Below are 15,077 nucleotides of genomic sequence, written 5' to 3' on the forward strand. Positions count from 1 at the left end.
CAAAGTACTTATTCTCAGTCTGACTTGCATCACTTCAAATAATTTTTATGCTTCTTATTCCCCAGAGCCTTACCAGAAACACTGCCATGGAGATAGCAGTCAATGTGAAGGCCCTACATAATGAAACGGAATCTCTGCTAGTAGGAAGAGTTCCTTTGGTAAGGTCGCAAAATACATGGTTTTATTCCCTCATTCAGATTGTCTGTGATATGTTCTTTGCTGATTTTTTTAAATCAGCACAGGATTTATGACATGCTACAAGAAGCTCTGTAAGGCCAGTTCGAGGATATTACAATGCATTCATGGTTTGAATTGGAATGAGTTATGAATTCTTGTCCTAGGTTGGCATCCATCTTACCTCACTTCAGATATCTAAAAGGTCATTGCCTGGGCTCTTATTTTTTGTAGTCAATAGAGAGAAATAAGTATCCTTGTTGAGTTGATTCATACTCAACTGTCTTGGAGGCCCATCTTAGAAAAAGATAAATCATCTTCTGGAGGACTAGCATTTAGGAGAACGTCTGGAGTTCTGTTATGTGACCATCTTCAGAGTTTAAAGAGAACCTGGGGTGACAGCTGTTTAGACTCATATATTCAACTTCTAAAGATCTAATTTGGGCAAGTAAATCTCACACTTGTTCTAATATCTGTCCAGAATTATTTTATAATCTCTAGCTGGTAAGTGTTCAGTAGACATCTGATGGTACTTGAAGACTTTGCATCTTCTTTGGCTAACGATCTGTGCCTAAAATGATGAAGACTGATCAAGAATTGCTGGATATATAAATAGAACATTTCTATATGTGACATTGTGAAGAGAAGAAAGAAGTCAGTTTTGTATGCTGGTCCAGTTTTACATTAAGAAGATACTCAGTAGGAACAGTTACACTTTCTTTGGATTCAAAAGCAGATTTAACACTAACTTACTGTTTACTTAGCGTTATAATTAAAAATTGATATCAATAGGAATGTTTTAATTTCGCTGAGTTAGGGTATGAAGCTTACTGGTGGAGGTTCAGATACCTTTTTACACACGTGATAAGTGGTACAAGTCTATTCTACAGTAACGAAAATGGCCTAAAGGCTAATAACCATTTAAGTTCTAGAAATATTCAAGGACTAGGCTCATATGATGTATTTTATGAGTTTTTAGAAGGAAAAGTTACTCATTAGATATTTTTATCCCAGAAAAGGGAAAAATATCTGCTGTTTTTTTTCAAATTGCTCTTACTAATCCCCCATATTTCAAATTGAATGGGGAATCAAAATAAAGACATTTGTTTAAATTTTAAAATAGTTTAGGAGAGGAATTAGAAGAAAAGGTTGAAGTTAGTGATGCAATACTAGGACTAGTGTAATTTATCAAGGCAGTCTGGAAATAATGTTGTTATGGAAACGTTCCCATTGAAACATTGCCTTTTCTATAGCCAGTTGTGATCTCATTGTGTTGTCGAACTGGTCCCTTGTTCAGGCTCCAAAGCTTAATTTGATTCTGTCCATTTCTGATTTTTACATGTTGTACTTCTGCTTTCATTATGGTCTGTGCAAATGTCTTTGTGAGTCTACATCAAATCCATTTTTTAATAAAAATGCTGTTTGGAAGATATCGATATAATCTTCTGGAGATGTCCATTACGCTCATTTCACATCATGCTTGTTTAGAACAGTATTTCACAGTCACAATAACAAGGCCTCCTGGTTAACCTTATTGCCATGTATTTTATAAATGCTGAAGCTGCATGTATGTTGGTCCCTTGCTCTGATAAAATAAAGACAGATGAAATGTAAGGTGTTGCTTGATGCATCAGCCGCTGCCATCATACACTATTCTCCACATTACCTTTCTCCTCTGACAAAGACAGACCTTCTTTCTTTAATATCTTCCTCTTTATTTCTTTTTGCCTCTTCAATTCTCCCTCACCCTTTTACGATCAAAGCTCCTGATATCAGTAAATTGATGTCTTCTTTGTGTATAGTACTTAGTAAACTTTTTCTTTGGTTGCCATTACCGGCTCTTGAGTCTTTCTGTAGTGGATCCTGAAGGAGACAAAAGAAATGTAAATGCATATACAAGGAGACTGTGATTCCTGCCACCTCCTATAAGATACATTTTAAAAGTTCATACAACAGTATTAGCTAGGTGACATCAAATGGTGAATTAGCTATAAATACCATTTTTAGTGAAACAATAAGATGGGACAGTGAAGCTGATTTGTGGAATCTCCAGATGGTTAGGGATGGAACACACTTTGGGAAAAAAAAAAAAAGTCATGTTTTGTCTAGATACTTTCTAAAAGTATTATTTCAGTTTTTGCCTTTATAAAAGCATTTCCAGTCTGGAACAGAGCACAATTTTCCAATGTATTAAGGGAGAATTATGACAGAATGTTTCATTTCGATTGAATGAAATGATCTGAGTTCACTAAAATCAAGTATTTTCATATAAAAAATTTAATTTGGGAAGGAATTTTAAAAAACCCTTGATTTTCAACGTGTCTGTTTCATTCATAGTGTTAATTTTCATTTTGGAAATCAGAAGTTTTTCCTAGATGGTCTAGGAGGAGAATTTACTCTAAATTGCTGACTCCTGCTTTACCAGAATTGCATTATTGTTTTGGGTTTATTTCAGGAGCAATATTGCCAATGCATACACTTCCTTACCATCAGATGTGAGGCTTTTTGTCCCCAAGCAAATTGTTTTCCTTTGAGAATCAAGCAAAGACAAGAGAGAAAAGAGAGAACTCGTTGCTTCATTCATTTATATAGAATAGATGACTTAAATAATTTTTAAAAAATGAAAACATGAGAAAAGTTGTAACTTCTTCAAAGACAAGTGGGTATTCCACTGTGCTCCAAATTAACTGAACTTTTCAAATTGAAAAAAAAAAAAAGGAAAGCAAAAGAAAGATCAGAGTCTGCTTATGAGCACTGAATTCTGTGAGCTTTAGAAGAGAAAAGAACATGATAGCAAGAGGAGCTTGTATTGCCAGTATTACTATACTAAACATGGTATCTCCTTTGAAAGGTGGTAATGTATGCAAAATACTGAGACAAAGGAAAGAAGTTTCCGTTTGGTAGGATAAATTAATGTGGGCTTGTAATTTATCACCAAACCCCAACAATGTCAAAATCTTTTTCCAGCACTAGAGATCAAAGATTTTCTTACAACTCCATTTTAAAAATGCATTCATTGGGATATAACTTAATTAAATCCTTTCAAAAGGATACTCTGTACTGCTTTGGGACTGCTTTTACTTCAAAGAGAGAACTAGATGTTCAGATTGCTTTATTAGTGATTCCAAGCAACTCGTTCCAGGATTCAGCCTTGAAATGGTGTTTCAGCAACCCCAGATAAGCCCAAAACAGCTTTGCCAGGGATCAGCTGCCTGCCTTACCTCTTCCTCGCAGGTTTGACTCACACAACAGCTACAGAATAGTTTTCAGACCAGGGTTTTAAGGAAAACTGTTACCTCCATGGGGTTCTTAAAGTGTCAATAGAGCCAAAGTCCCATAGGTCAGCAAGTCACAAGCTTTTTACACTGCTACCACTTTCTTTTCCTCTTTGGCCTTCACTGATGTCTTTGGCTTTTCGTCTCCTGTCTGGGGCTGCAGTCATGTCCCTCTTGCAGGCCTGGTCCCTGTTTTTCCCATTCTCAGCCAGCAGCAGTGGCTATCGCTCCATGCCTCACCTCTTTGGAAGGGGTAGTGCTGGTATGGTATCACCACTGGAAGAGCTTTGGGAATGGAGCATCTTTGGTAAGATCCATTTCCTCTGACTTGACCGTGAGAAAGTAATCTATCATATAAAGACATTTGCAAACAGTAACTCAGGCTTACTACTATCTATTCGGTTTTTTTACACCACTTTTCATACAAATATTTTCCAGGCTCTTGTTCTTCTGGTCAGGTTTTATCTCCCTTGTGCCAGTAGTTTCCATTTCTAGTGTCTTTTAGTATTGGTATTATCAGATAACTTTGGCTTTATGAAGACTCAGGAGTGTGGTGAATGATGACAGTGATTGACAGTTAGGTCCAGCTGGTCTGCACGAAAAGTCTCAGCTGTCAGTCATCCCTTTGTGGTTGGGACCATACTAAATGTAGTGTCAGGATGGTCTAACCCATCTCTGAAGGAAAATCTGATCTGCTAAGATTATTTGTTTTCACTGTTTGTTTATGCTCACCGTGAAGTAGTAATCTGTTTTTGTGTGGTAACAACTTATCTAGAATTCAATGTTACATGTTAACAAAACTAAAAATACTGTTTTTCTGGCCTGTTTATAAACAGCAGTTGGAAGCTCCCCATGAAGAGCTGTTGTCTGATGCTCTGCACAGCCTGGAAATAGAGTTGAGAAAACTTGCTGAGATACCTTGGCTTTACTACGTTTTTCAACCAAATGATGATGAGGTGGGTTTGATTTTAATACTTGCTGTTTCCAATTGAACTTAATTTTCTCTCAATACGGAAGAGTAAGTTAGAATCCCTCATGATCTGGAGAAGCAGTTTCAGTAGCGATGCAGACTTTCTGTCTGCTGTGAACAAGCTTCTAAGCTTAGGGCTTTTTTTGTGTTTTGTTGTTCCCTTTTGTGAGTGTAAAGGTTTTGAATGGTTATTTAATAAATGAAACAAGTATAGAGTTAAATCCTGACATTATTCTTTACAAAAGTCAAATTTGGTCTTAGTTTTTGAGATTAAGTATGAATTACCATCTCAAGCATGTAATTTAACTTTTGTTTTCTGTTAATTAAAGGTAATTATTTCTCTTCTTTCATGCAGGATCCCCCTCTGGATTATGCTAAAAGAAACAACAGAAGTACAGTGTTCCGCATAGTGCCAAAGTTTAAAAAAGAAAAAGTTCAGAAGCATAAGACCAGCCCTCAGCCTGGTATGTGTTTTGAAATTACAAGAAAAATAGTAGCATTTGGGGAAGATGTAATTTTTGGGGTTTTTTTTTTTTTTGGTAAGAGCTGATACAGTCTACCTGAGAGTGAAGTCAAAGTGAAAAACAACTGAGCTAACTGGCATCTTCATTAGGATGAAGATTTCTTTCAATGCACTTAGAAAGCATTCAGTAGGACCCCAAGACTTCCAAGTGAACCAGAGATCTGCTGCAAAAGTATTTAAATAGTTTCATCATGCAACAGGACCTGTGTCTTTGACGGTGGTTACATTTGATTAACTCATAGCAATACAAGTCGTAGGTAAACACACTTGTTTCCCTGTGAAGCTCCAGTTCAGGTGCTTCAGGCTAGTTTCAGAAGCTGCACAGTAGCTTTTATCACACTGGTTTAATTAACCAGTTATTTTTAAATTTCAGATGGATTTTAAGTTCAGCAAGTGAGAAATCAAACAAAAAGCCATTATAGTCAATATCGATTGTTTAATTAGAAAAAGTTGAACAAACTCCACTCTCCTCTCTTTCCACTCTTATCCATGAACTTAATTCCTTAAGATTATGTCCAGGAGTTAATCAGTGATCAGATGGTCCTGAAACTGTTTCTACATCTTTGTCTTTTTAATGGACAGTTGGTCATAATCTGCAAAATCTTGTAGCTGCTGATCAGACTTTAGATTCCAGATTAGACTTCAGATTTCACTTCACTGTAAAACTGATTGGCATTGAATGAAGTTGCAAAATTATAGCAATAAGTAGCATAACTACTTTTTTTCAATAAAGGTGGTCTTATTAGGACTAATGTGGGCAACTAACCTTAGAGAACAATGTTTTACAGAGAGCTTATTAATGGCCTGTGTAACACAGTAGGTTAAAGAATACTTGTTGCATTAATTAAGAATACTAGAAAATGTTAATTAAAACTGGACTTGCTTGCTGCCATTGCTATATTCGAGGTATGGTTGATATTTTAATTTTACATGTTAATTAGTTTTTGAAGGCTTCTCCTCTTCCTGGATGACTACTAATAAATTAATGGTATAAAGCAGAACATTAGACTTTGCGTCACTGATCCTAAGATGATTGAATGTGAATTTGTTGGGACGTGAGGTTTTAAAGGCTTTACTGAAGAAACTGGAGTAAAGCTGAAAGCATGGCTGCAAAGCAAAGAACCCCAACTTTATTTAGATACTTTCTCATGTTAACTGCTAACCTGTAACCTGCATGTAAAAAGGAATTGTCAGTTTTTGTGGAAATGACACCTCTAACCTTTCCCTTTGCTAGCACGGCAATTCTACTCTGTTTTCCACTCTCTTTGGCCTAACCTTTGCTTGTGATGCATTTGAGCATGTAGAAATTAAGGGGGTTTTGCTCTTAACTTTGGTAGTTCAAAAATGGGGCACAGATGAAGTTGCTGCTTGGCTGGATCTGCTCAGTTTGGGAGAGTACAAAGAAATCTTCATCAGCCATGACATCCGAGGCTCTGAGCTTTTACATCTGGAAAGGCGAGATCTTAAGGTATTTCCTTTGTGCTACTTTTCTGCTATTGACCATTTTCTTTGACAAAACAACAACCAACTTTTCTTCTTTCCCTGCACTTGTTATGTGCTTGTAGCTTGGCTTACACTGTGCAGATATGCAATAAACTAATATGTGCTGTCCTTTGGCCTGAATTTCTGAAGTGCTGACTTGTACTCACAACCAAGAATGTCTGTGTTACCCAAAATTTCCTTTTTTTGCAATTTAAGTAGAATGATAGCATTATAGCTTATGTCAGAAGGCATAGGAGAAGCACGTTTCATATCTTACTGACATCAGTGTAATATAATGTTATCTTCAAGAGTTCACTGTTTCCATTAAATAGGATCAGTATGGATCAGTTGAAGGTGGTGGTAATAGTTTTTAATCCATCTACTGCAAGGTCAGCAGCTGCTGACCTGTTTCAGGTGATTTATTGTATACATATTGGATGTAGTGAGTGTGAGAGACATAAGCAGCTTAATAAATTGAGGCACTGGACTTACATGGCATTGGTGTTTGTGTGTCAGAGTAGACCTTCACAATAGGTGTTCTCGCCCGTGACCAACCTTTGCCTGATTTTAGCTGTACAGATTTAAAAAAGAACATTTTATTTTGTCTCCAAAATTGTAAAACTTTCTTCCTTTGAGGTCAGATTGATAAGTTTTGCAGGGAGAAATGTTACCTAGCAGTCTGAGGCTGTTATTTGAGCTCGTTGGTCTTTTTCAAGAAGGACTTAAGTGCATCTATTATATGTAATAGAGGCTGTATCTTTGGGGATTCATTACATTACTTTTTCCGGGAACTCAGTAGTAATGAGTTCTTGATAATGTGTTTTGCATCTGCTTTTAGAATGTAAGAGAGGAAATAGGATATTTTTTAAATCGCAAACATTTACATTTAGAGTGCAAGTCATTGGTCTAGCCACAGTGCAGTAGCCTCCATAGAGGCAATACTTTCATATAAATGTGCCATTTTTCGTAAAGTTTCTTATATAGTATGAAATCCTGACATTATAGGGTAGTGCTTACGTTGTGTGACTGTTGCAGTAGAATGCAGCTGCTGAAGATAGCTGGGTTTGAGATGATCTGTTTAGCTGTTGTGTGTTATTTTACCCTTCGGTATTAGGTCACCTAAGCTTCTTTCCATGGAAGTTAAATTCCTTTCTTTCAGGATAGTTCCTGACATGGAGGGACAGTTTCAGAATAGTCCCTCCCTGCAAAAATTTAGAAATAGAAAACTCTGCAAGCAATCCGCCACAATGTTCCAATGATGGATGTTGCAAGTCCCTATTCTGAATGGGCACTGAACAAATCTAAAACTTAACTGGGAAACCCAGCATCACACGGTGCATAGGTTTGCTAAAATGTTAAGAAATCTTAATTAAAAGAAAATCAAGACATCAAATTTTCTGGAATAAGTAATAGTGGGTAAGATCAATGTTAAACTAGACATGGCTTCTGGCCGTGCCTCATTTCTGTTAGGTACCAATTTGACTGCATGCCCAAAAGACTGGCACTTCAACCAAGTAAATATCCGCAGCAGGTTAATCACCAACCTGTTATCCCTGTTGCTAAGACTCCTGCTGATTCAGCATAAATAAAACCCCACCACAAAGACCTACGCCCTGAACGTCTGAAAGCTTGTCTTAGAGCCTACAGAGAGGACAGACTTTTGCTGTCCCCTCTACCTAGCGCTGCCTGGAAGCATGTATGCAGTTTTTACATTGCTCAGCACAGCTGGGCGAGGAGTTGCTCTACGCCGGGTGCCAAGGGTGTATCTTGTGCTAGCAGAAGTGTTGCGCTAGAATCGCTCCATCTGTTCATTAGCGGAGCTGAGAGCTTCCGGACCAGTGCTGTTCATAAGGTAGGCCAGGCTTTTGGCCAAGCATGGCTTGCACTCGAAGTAGCAACGCTGAATTTAAATAGCAGAGTTTATCACTTGTCCTGTTCATTACATACGGAGCATTGATCTCTGCAAGGAACCAATTAAGGATGGCTCAGGATCCTGCAGTTTTTTGGCCGGTGACCTGAATTAGTGTCAAGATGTGTAATGTGGTACCTAGGAAATGAGCAACACGTCACAAGCTGCCCTGTTAATTTTTCCTCCCTTTGACTATTGAGGTGTGCCGAAGGGTCTTCAGTGCTCTTGCGAGCTATAATCTGTCTACAGCCTCTCCTCCAGTGCAAGGCTTGTGCTTCCTTCCTAAATGGGCTCACCATTGATTCACAAGCTCTTTTGTCATGTGCAGTAGATTTACCTCTCATGTCTGCAACAGGAAAAATCATTGCCTGTTTTAATAGAAACCTCTGGGCCTACCTTCCTTTCTGTGGTCAAAGTAGAGAGAAAAAGCAATATGTAAAAAGGATTTGATGAAACTCTCTTCCTTTGTGCACATCACTGAAATAGATCAGTACGTTGACTGAAGAATTGGACACCTCTAATTATATTTCTGCGTAGTTTGTGGATCCCGTTCTCAGTTAGCTCTGTGTGGCAACTGACAAACGGAGAACACCTCCAAGAGGAACCACATACCTCTCTCCACCCAGCCCCTGCAGTAATACCCTTTCTTCAGCCTCCTACGCCTGATTTTATTTAGAGGAAAATTAAACTTTTACACCCGTGTGATGTTCTTTCACCTGAGGAAAGGCTGGGCAGTGAATTGCGAACTATGCTATAGAAACTGTACAAAGCTTGTTGCGACATTATTTTTAACCTTATTTTACAAGCAAACTCATTGAAAACTAGACTCTGATTTTTCTGAAATAAATGTTAGCACTGATAACCACGTTCCTATGGACGCAACTTAGTAATAATCAGACCTGCAACACATTCAGTAGGACGAGGATGATGTCTCCTTAGAGCGACACGGCAATGTTGGTTTCCTTGGAGGAAGGGTTTCCATGCCTCATGTCAGCTTGATGAGCAGTGCCTGTCAAACTGAAGACTGTGCTGAGAACTGCGGCATTTCACCTCGGTTTCGCAGTAGCGCGTTTTGGAAAAGTTCTTCTATGGAAAATGATCTGTAAGGTTTGTTAGACGTAGGCATGCTAGATGGCTTTTGACACTGGGAATGCAAGTGGGGTAGGTTTCTCATCTGGAATATGAGAATATATAATATTAATTATATATAATTAATATAAAGAAATGTTCTTAATATTAAGAAATGTTTATATAAATTGTTTGGTAGTATTACACTGGTGGTACGTTTGGCCAAAATCTGTGGGGCAAACCTGAAATAAATGGGCTCTTGGCTAAGCAGACAGGCAACCACCATAATATGATGTAGACTAAGAACTCCTGAAAGCTGTTGCAAGAATTTTTATCAGCTTTTTCTTGTCCACTCTTCTTTTTCTTTTTGAGTATTTTTTGAGCCTTACCCGCTAAAGGGCTAGAGATGGGAAAGTGGTTAGGGAGAGCAGAAGGAGAGGTGATCCTTTAGTTTTAAGACCATAGCTGGGGAAAAAGAAGGGTTATTTTCTTCCTCAAACTCCGGCTACAGTCTTGTCTTCAAAACCATATTTTAGTCAAACTGAATTTTTGTTGATCAGGTATCAATTAAATAGGGACAGATTATATAAAGCATGATGAAACTCAGGCATGCACAAAAATGCAAAGATCTTTGGGGGTTCTTGCTTTTGTGAGTGATGCATGTTATACTGCTGTAGAGATCCTTTTAGTCTGAGAAGACAGAATTTTTGCAAACTTTCCTGCATCAGTAGTAAACTGAGAATACTAGATAGCGTCTAGTGTCAGGAATGTATAAATCTTAATTTCCTCCAAACCAAGCTATTACACAGCATAAAAATTCAGAGGTTATTTTATCAGTTGGGTTTGTTTTTTTTCTGGAAGTGTGGCAGAATTTATCAAAAGGGTCCCCAAAATTGTGGTAAGCCTCTTGAGGCTTGCTGTTCTGATCTACTTCACAGCAACTTCAACTTGAATGGGTATAAAACTGAAATCTCTTGCCTCTGAAGCACAGGCGTTGTTGATGATACTTTGTAAAAGTTGGATGAAAAACTGGCTGAGTTTTCTGGGCATTTCATAATGATTCTTTCCTCTGATCTGATCTTTGAAGTCTGGCAGCATCTCGCTATGTTGCTTATCCAACAGAAGTTCTACTCATGAAAAATGTTTGTTCTGAAGAATTTGCAAGTTCTTAACCTTTAACACATGTGTGGCTTCTTGTGGTTTGGAAAGTATCCTTATGTAGAATTTCCTCCACATAGCAGCTAGGCTACTTCAGTAGTTTCAGTATTTGTGTGTATTTTTGATTAATTGGAAAATTAAGTTTAGTGTAAACAAGAAAATATTCTCCAAGGCTAAAATGATAAATATTACCGTCGTTGTGGGATGAGTTTAACAACTGCTACATACATCAATTTTCTTAACTTAAAACTTATTACTACATTTTTTATAAGTTTTGATAAAGTGTTTATGAACTGACATGATGTGGAAAATCAGAAGGTTTTTTTAGATAGGTTTATGAACAGCGCTTCATTTGTGGGCTTTTATGAACACATCTTGAACTCTTTAATGCTGACACCTTCATGCCAAAGTACTGTAAAGGTTGTACTGTACACGTATTTAGAGTACTGACAGTTTTCTACTGAAGAAACAACCAGGGTTTTTTTCATCTCTAACATAACCAGAATTAAATCTTTATGCTCTGAGAATTAATCCACCTGTTTAATCTGTGCTGTGCTACCTTTACAATAAAATAATTAATTCATGCACATCTTACCACCCCTTTCTTGCTTTGGCAAAATGCAAAATGAATTGCCTGCTAACACTTGTAAGTAATATAAAATGCAGATTTCCTGAGGCTTCTGTGACTGTAGAAAGGTAGATACAGTCTTTGTGTAGAGTTTGTATAGAATATTTTATTTGGTTTCATTTTTTATGCTGTATAAGAATAATAATTTCAAGCTGCTTAATTACACTCCCTTCCTTTTAATGTCTTTGTAATGGAAAATCTTCCTATTAAAATGAAAGAATTTCTATTTCAGAAGAATAGATAGTGAAACTTTACTACGATTTTTTATTTAATCACAATGTATTTACATAAGGTTTATTCTACAAAGAACTAATGTTTGAATCTGCCACTTGCTCAGCATCACGAACACCAGGGTTTTAAAGGGTTTTTCAGAGCTGGGTTTTACAGATAAGGGATGCAGATTTCCACCAAACTGAGCTGAAAAGTCATTAGCGCAGTTGGGGATCATTAGCACAGCTGGGCATCCCACTCTGCTCCTCTGATGGAGGAGTCAAAATTTGGCCCAGTCAAAATTGAAGAAGGATGCTGCTAAAGCTGTTATTAATGCTGGAAGAGGTTTACTGCCAAAATTTCTTGCTTGTTGTCACTCATACGGAGGTGGGTCCCAGAAACTAGTATTAGAAACATTTCAGCTGATGCGATTGCTTTAGCGGTGGCTACAAGGAGATTTACACTCGTGCTTTTTATGTTTTCCTTTGGAATGTGACTGTCATGTTTCTGTAGAGTTTTCCTTCCAGCTCTCTAAACAAGAAGATCCACGATAGGAGACGTAACCTGTTTGGAATGAAAACCAAATGGTTACCTTTTCTGTTGCTCTCTAAAGGGAAGTTGTCCTACATGCCTGTAGCTGTTATATCCGCTTTCCCTCGAGATGTGTGTGTTTGTTGATTAAAACAGACATCATAAGGCCTCAAATCAAGTGACATTGCTGGACAGAAGCTCTAATCCATCACATCCTACCAAGCATTTGATTGCTCCATTAGAGAGGAGGGGGAGATTGTTCTTTTTTTTGCCAGAAATTGTGAAAGGTTTTCGTACTTCGGTGTCAAGCGAAAAAAAATTTTTGACAGATAATGCAGTGCCTTGGGTTGCCATTGTTGCAGGTAAGTAATTTTCTGTCTGCGAGACAGAGAGGGATTCATTATATGCTCTAAGCAATTTTTTTGTTAGGCAACACGTGCTAGTGCCGTAGAATCTTTTCTGGTTAATGTTGATTGCAGTGAGCACATTTCTAGAGATCTGTTGCATGGCTAGATCATAATCAGTGGGGTTTTTTCCTTTTTGGTAAATAAAGTTTCTTCTTTTTCTCTTTTTTTCTGTCTTTTTAAATTTCTGTAGGACCTGGGGATAACGAAAGTGGGTCATATGAAGCGAATTCTCCAGGGAATTAAAGAGCTCGGCAAGAACGCCCCTTTGTCTGAAGTGTAATTATGCTGGTGCTCTCCCTAGAGAGCGACGTGAAAGTTGCTGGAGAAGCAATGCTGTTACAGGCACTCAGCTGTCTTTGTAGCTTACTCTGGAAGGATAAGCACCGGTGTGTTTGTACAGGCTAGTATCTCTGTATTCTTCTATGGTGAAGAGCTTGCTGCAAGAGTACAAAAGGATTTGTGCCAAAAAAAAAAAAAAAGAAAAAAAAAAAGAAAAGGTGATAAGTTCTGCGAAGATGTTTTCTTGGTGTGCAAACTTGGCCAGTTCAGATAAGCACATTTTGGTAAATCGATTGGTTTATGGTGAACTGCACTGACTGGAAAATATAATTGAGAAATGATTGCTTCGCTTACACGCAGCTCAGTATGCCTCTCGTTACGCTGCAGCAAGGTATCACTGTACAGCGTGAGGTTGTCCAGTTAGCCTTCGGAGGCACATAAACCCTCCTGTGCAGGTGGCCAAGAGGGTTTGGAGGTTTAACACGTGAGCCCAGCAGTGCCGCTGGCACCCAGCGCTCACTGGCCACGCAGAAGCGGGGAGAGATACCTTGTGATGTCGTGAACACAAACTATAATGCATGGTGTGCCTGCCTGGATCGTCTCTTGTTCTGTTGCATGACACATCTGATACTTTAAACACTTGAACAACTTTTGTATTGGTTTGGATGAGATTTAATTTATTACTCCTTGAGTGTCTTGTCTTTTTTTTTTTGGTTTCAGGCACTTTTCTATTCTTCAGTGTTGTGTAATGCCTAAAACGTGTTTTATGGCAAAGGATGTGTGGGTGTGGAAACTTAGCATTTGTGCCATATTCAGCAGATTATATGCGTTATGTATGATTGAAACACTGTACAGTTAGATTTTTAAATATACCGTGTACAGAAGGTATATCAGGTAACTAACTTATGAGTATTTTTGAAAGACCGGTACCTCACAAAAATATCAGTTGGCTTCCTGCATGGAAAATGATAAAGAATTTTCTCATGGTGCATTTTAATGTAGTTATTCAGTTATCTTAAACATCTGTAGCATATTTGAACTTTTAGGCACTAATGGTTTTATTTATTCTATTGTTCAAAAAGCAGGTTGAAAGACTAATGAAAATTTTTAAAAGGAAAAATCATTTTATTTATCATACATAAGAAGAGTTTTAAAATGTAGCAGCTGATCTGGTTTTTGTGGGGTAAGCTTTTACTCATTACTAATTTACTATTAATTTAAGAATGTCTCTGTATGCGTTTCTTTACAAAGGCATCAGTTTGTTTCTTTTCAGCACTCCTACATTGGTAGATCATAAAAATTTAAAAAAAAAACTCTAAGGTTTTACACTATGCATGCAAAATGAATCACATGCAAGATAGTAATCCATGAGTATAAACAGGTTACAAATGAAAACCATCTTTGTTTAGAAATAATGTTAGACCAGAACTTATAAGGTTATTTACGGTTTACTTAAACAAAACATAGCTTCATAATTGGAATTTCCTGGTTAATTTTTCACAAAAATATTAATCTAGTAGAAAAATAATTTGCATATATCTACAGAAAAGCCTACTTAAATGTTTGAGATGAGATGATATTGCACCACCTGACAGAAAGCTTGCATAGAATCGCTGTCTCCTTGCTGTTCCTAACAACATGTCATGGTGGCATGAGGAACACTTTACTTCTACTTAATCAAGTAGCTTTGACATTTCTTACAGGTTAAAGAGTATCTTAATAGCTATTTATGTTTTCCTCATAGGCAGCAGAGTAAGGTTTCCTTTTTTTTTCGCCCCCCAAAGCTTATTTTCCCTCTTTAAAGGGGCCAACGTCAAGTACTGCATCCTGGTTTTGCCCTCCCTTTCTCATGAGAATGATGGGAGTCGTCCCTTGGAAAGTAGGTGGGAATCATCCCTTGGAAAGTAAAATCTATTCCCCTCACTGTTTTATTGCAAAAAAAAAAAAAAAAAAAAAAAAAGGAGCAAAACAGGCTTCATTTATATCTGGTTGTAGTAGTATATGCTCTTGCTGCTGTAGGTTCAACAGGCACCACTGTGGGAGCTCTGTGAACATAATCGATCATTCTGGTAAAAGGCTGTGTTCCATTAGGTTTTCTGCAAAAAAACAAGCTAAAATCCCTCTGCCAAGTGACATGATTTTCATGCTGTTGTATGAAAAGCATATGCAAACAATGGGAAGTTAGGCAAACAATGGAAAGATTGGTTGGGGTTTTTTTTAATGTACTTGACATTCACCCCTTTAATGATGTTCAGATGGCAAGTCTTTGCAAGTTGTATTTCCTCCTCTCTTTGTTCCTCTGTAAGCTATGCTGTATTTTAATGTGTGGCAGCATTCTAATATATCAATGTTATGGTAGACTATGTAGTTAATTTTCCTGGTCGATTTAAGGATATAATACACTTTCCTTTCCTGACTGCAGGATACACTCTCTTTACAAGTTTCAGCCTTGCTATATGCAAT

The 15,077-nt window shown here is 37.6% G+C and overlaps 1 protein-coding gene across 2 annotated transcripts in view; it reads left to right on the top strand.

Annotated features, from left to right (window-relative positions):
• DGKH (diacylglycerol kinase eta) overlaps positions 1 to 13,437 on the top strand; it is a gene marked incomplete at its 5' end in the record, with an annotated part of 165,947 nt that extends 152,510 nt beyond the window's left edge. Inside the window, 5 exons of one of the 2 annotated variants that reach the window (XM_082013185.1) lie at positions 66 to 158; positions 4,286 to 4,405; positions 4,775 to 4,883; positions 6,280 to 6,410; positions 12,526 to 13,437. In XM_082013185.1, the coding sequence (XP_081869311.1) occupies positions 66 to 158; positions 4,286 to 4,405; positions 4,775 to 4,883; positions 6,280 to 6,410; positions 12,526 to 12,615 (543 nt within the window). In that variant the 3' untranslated portion in view covers positions 12,616 to 13,437. The remainder of the gene's footprint in view (positions 1 to 65; positions 159 to 4,285; positions 4,406 to 4,774; positions 4,884 to 6,279; positions 6,411 to 12,525) is intronic. The other variant, XM_082013186.1, reaches the window with a different exon arrangement.
• Between the last annotated feature and the right edge of the window lie 1,640 nt (positions 13,438 to 15,077).

Source organism: Phaethon aethereus, assembly GCF_964289735.1.
Source record: "Phaethon aethereus genome assembly, chromosome: 1".
Taxonomy (NCBI): Eukaryota; Metazoa; Chordata; class Aves; order Phaethontiformes; family Phaethontidae; genus Phaethon; species Phaethon aethereus.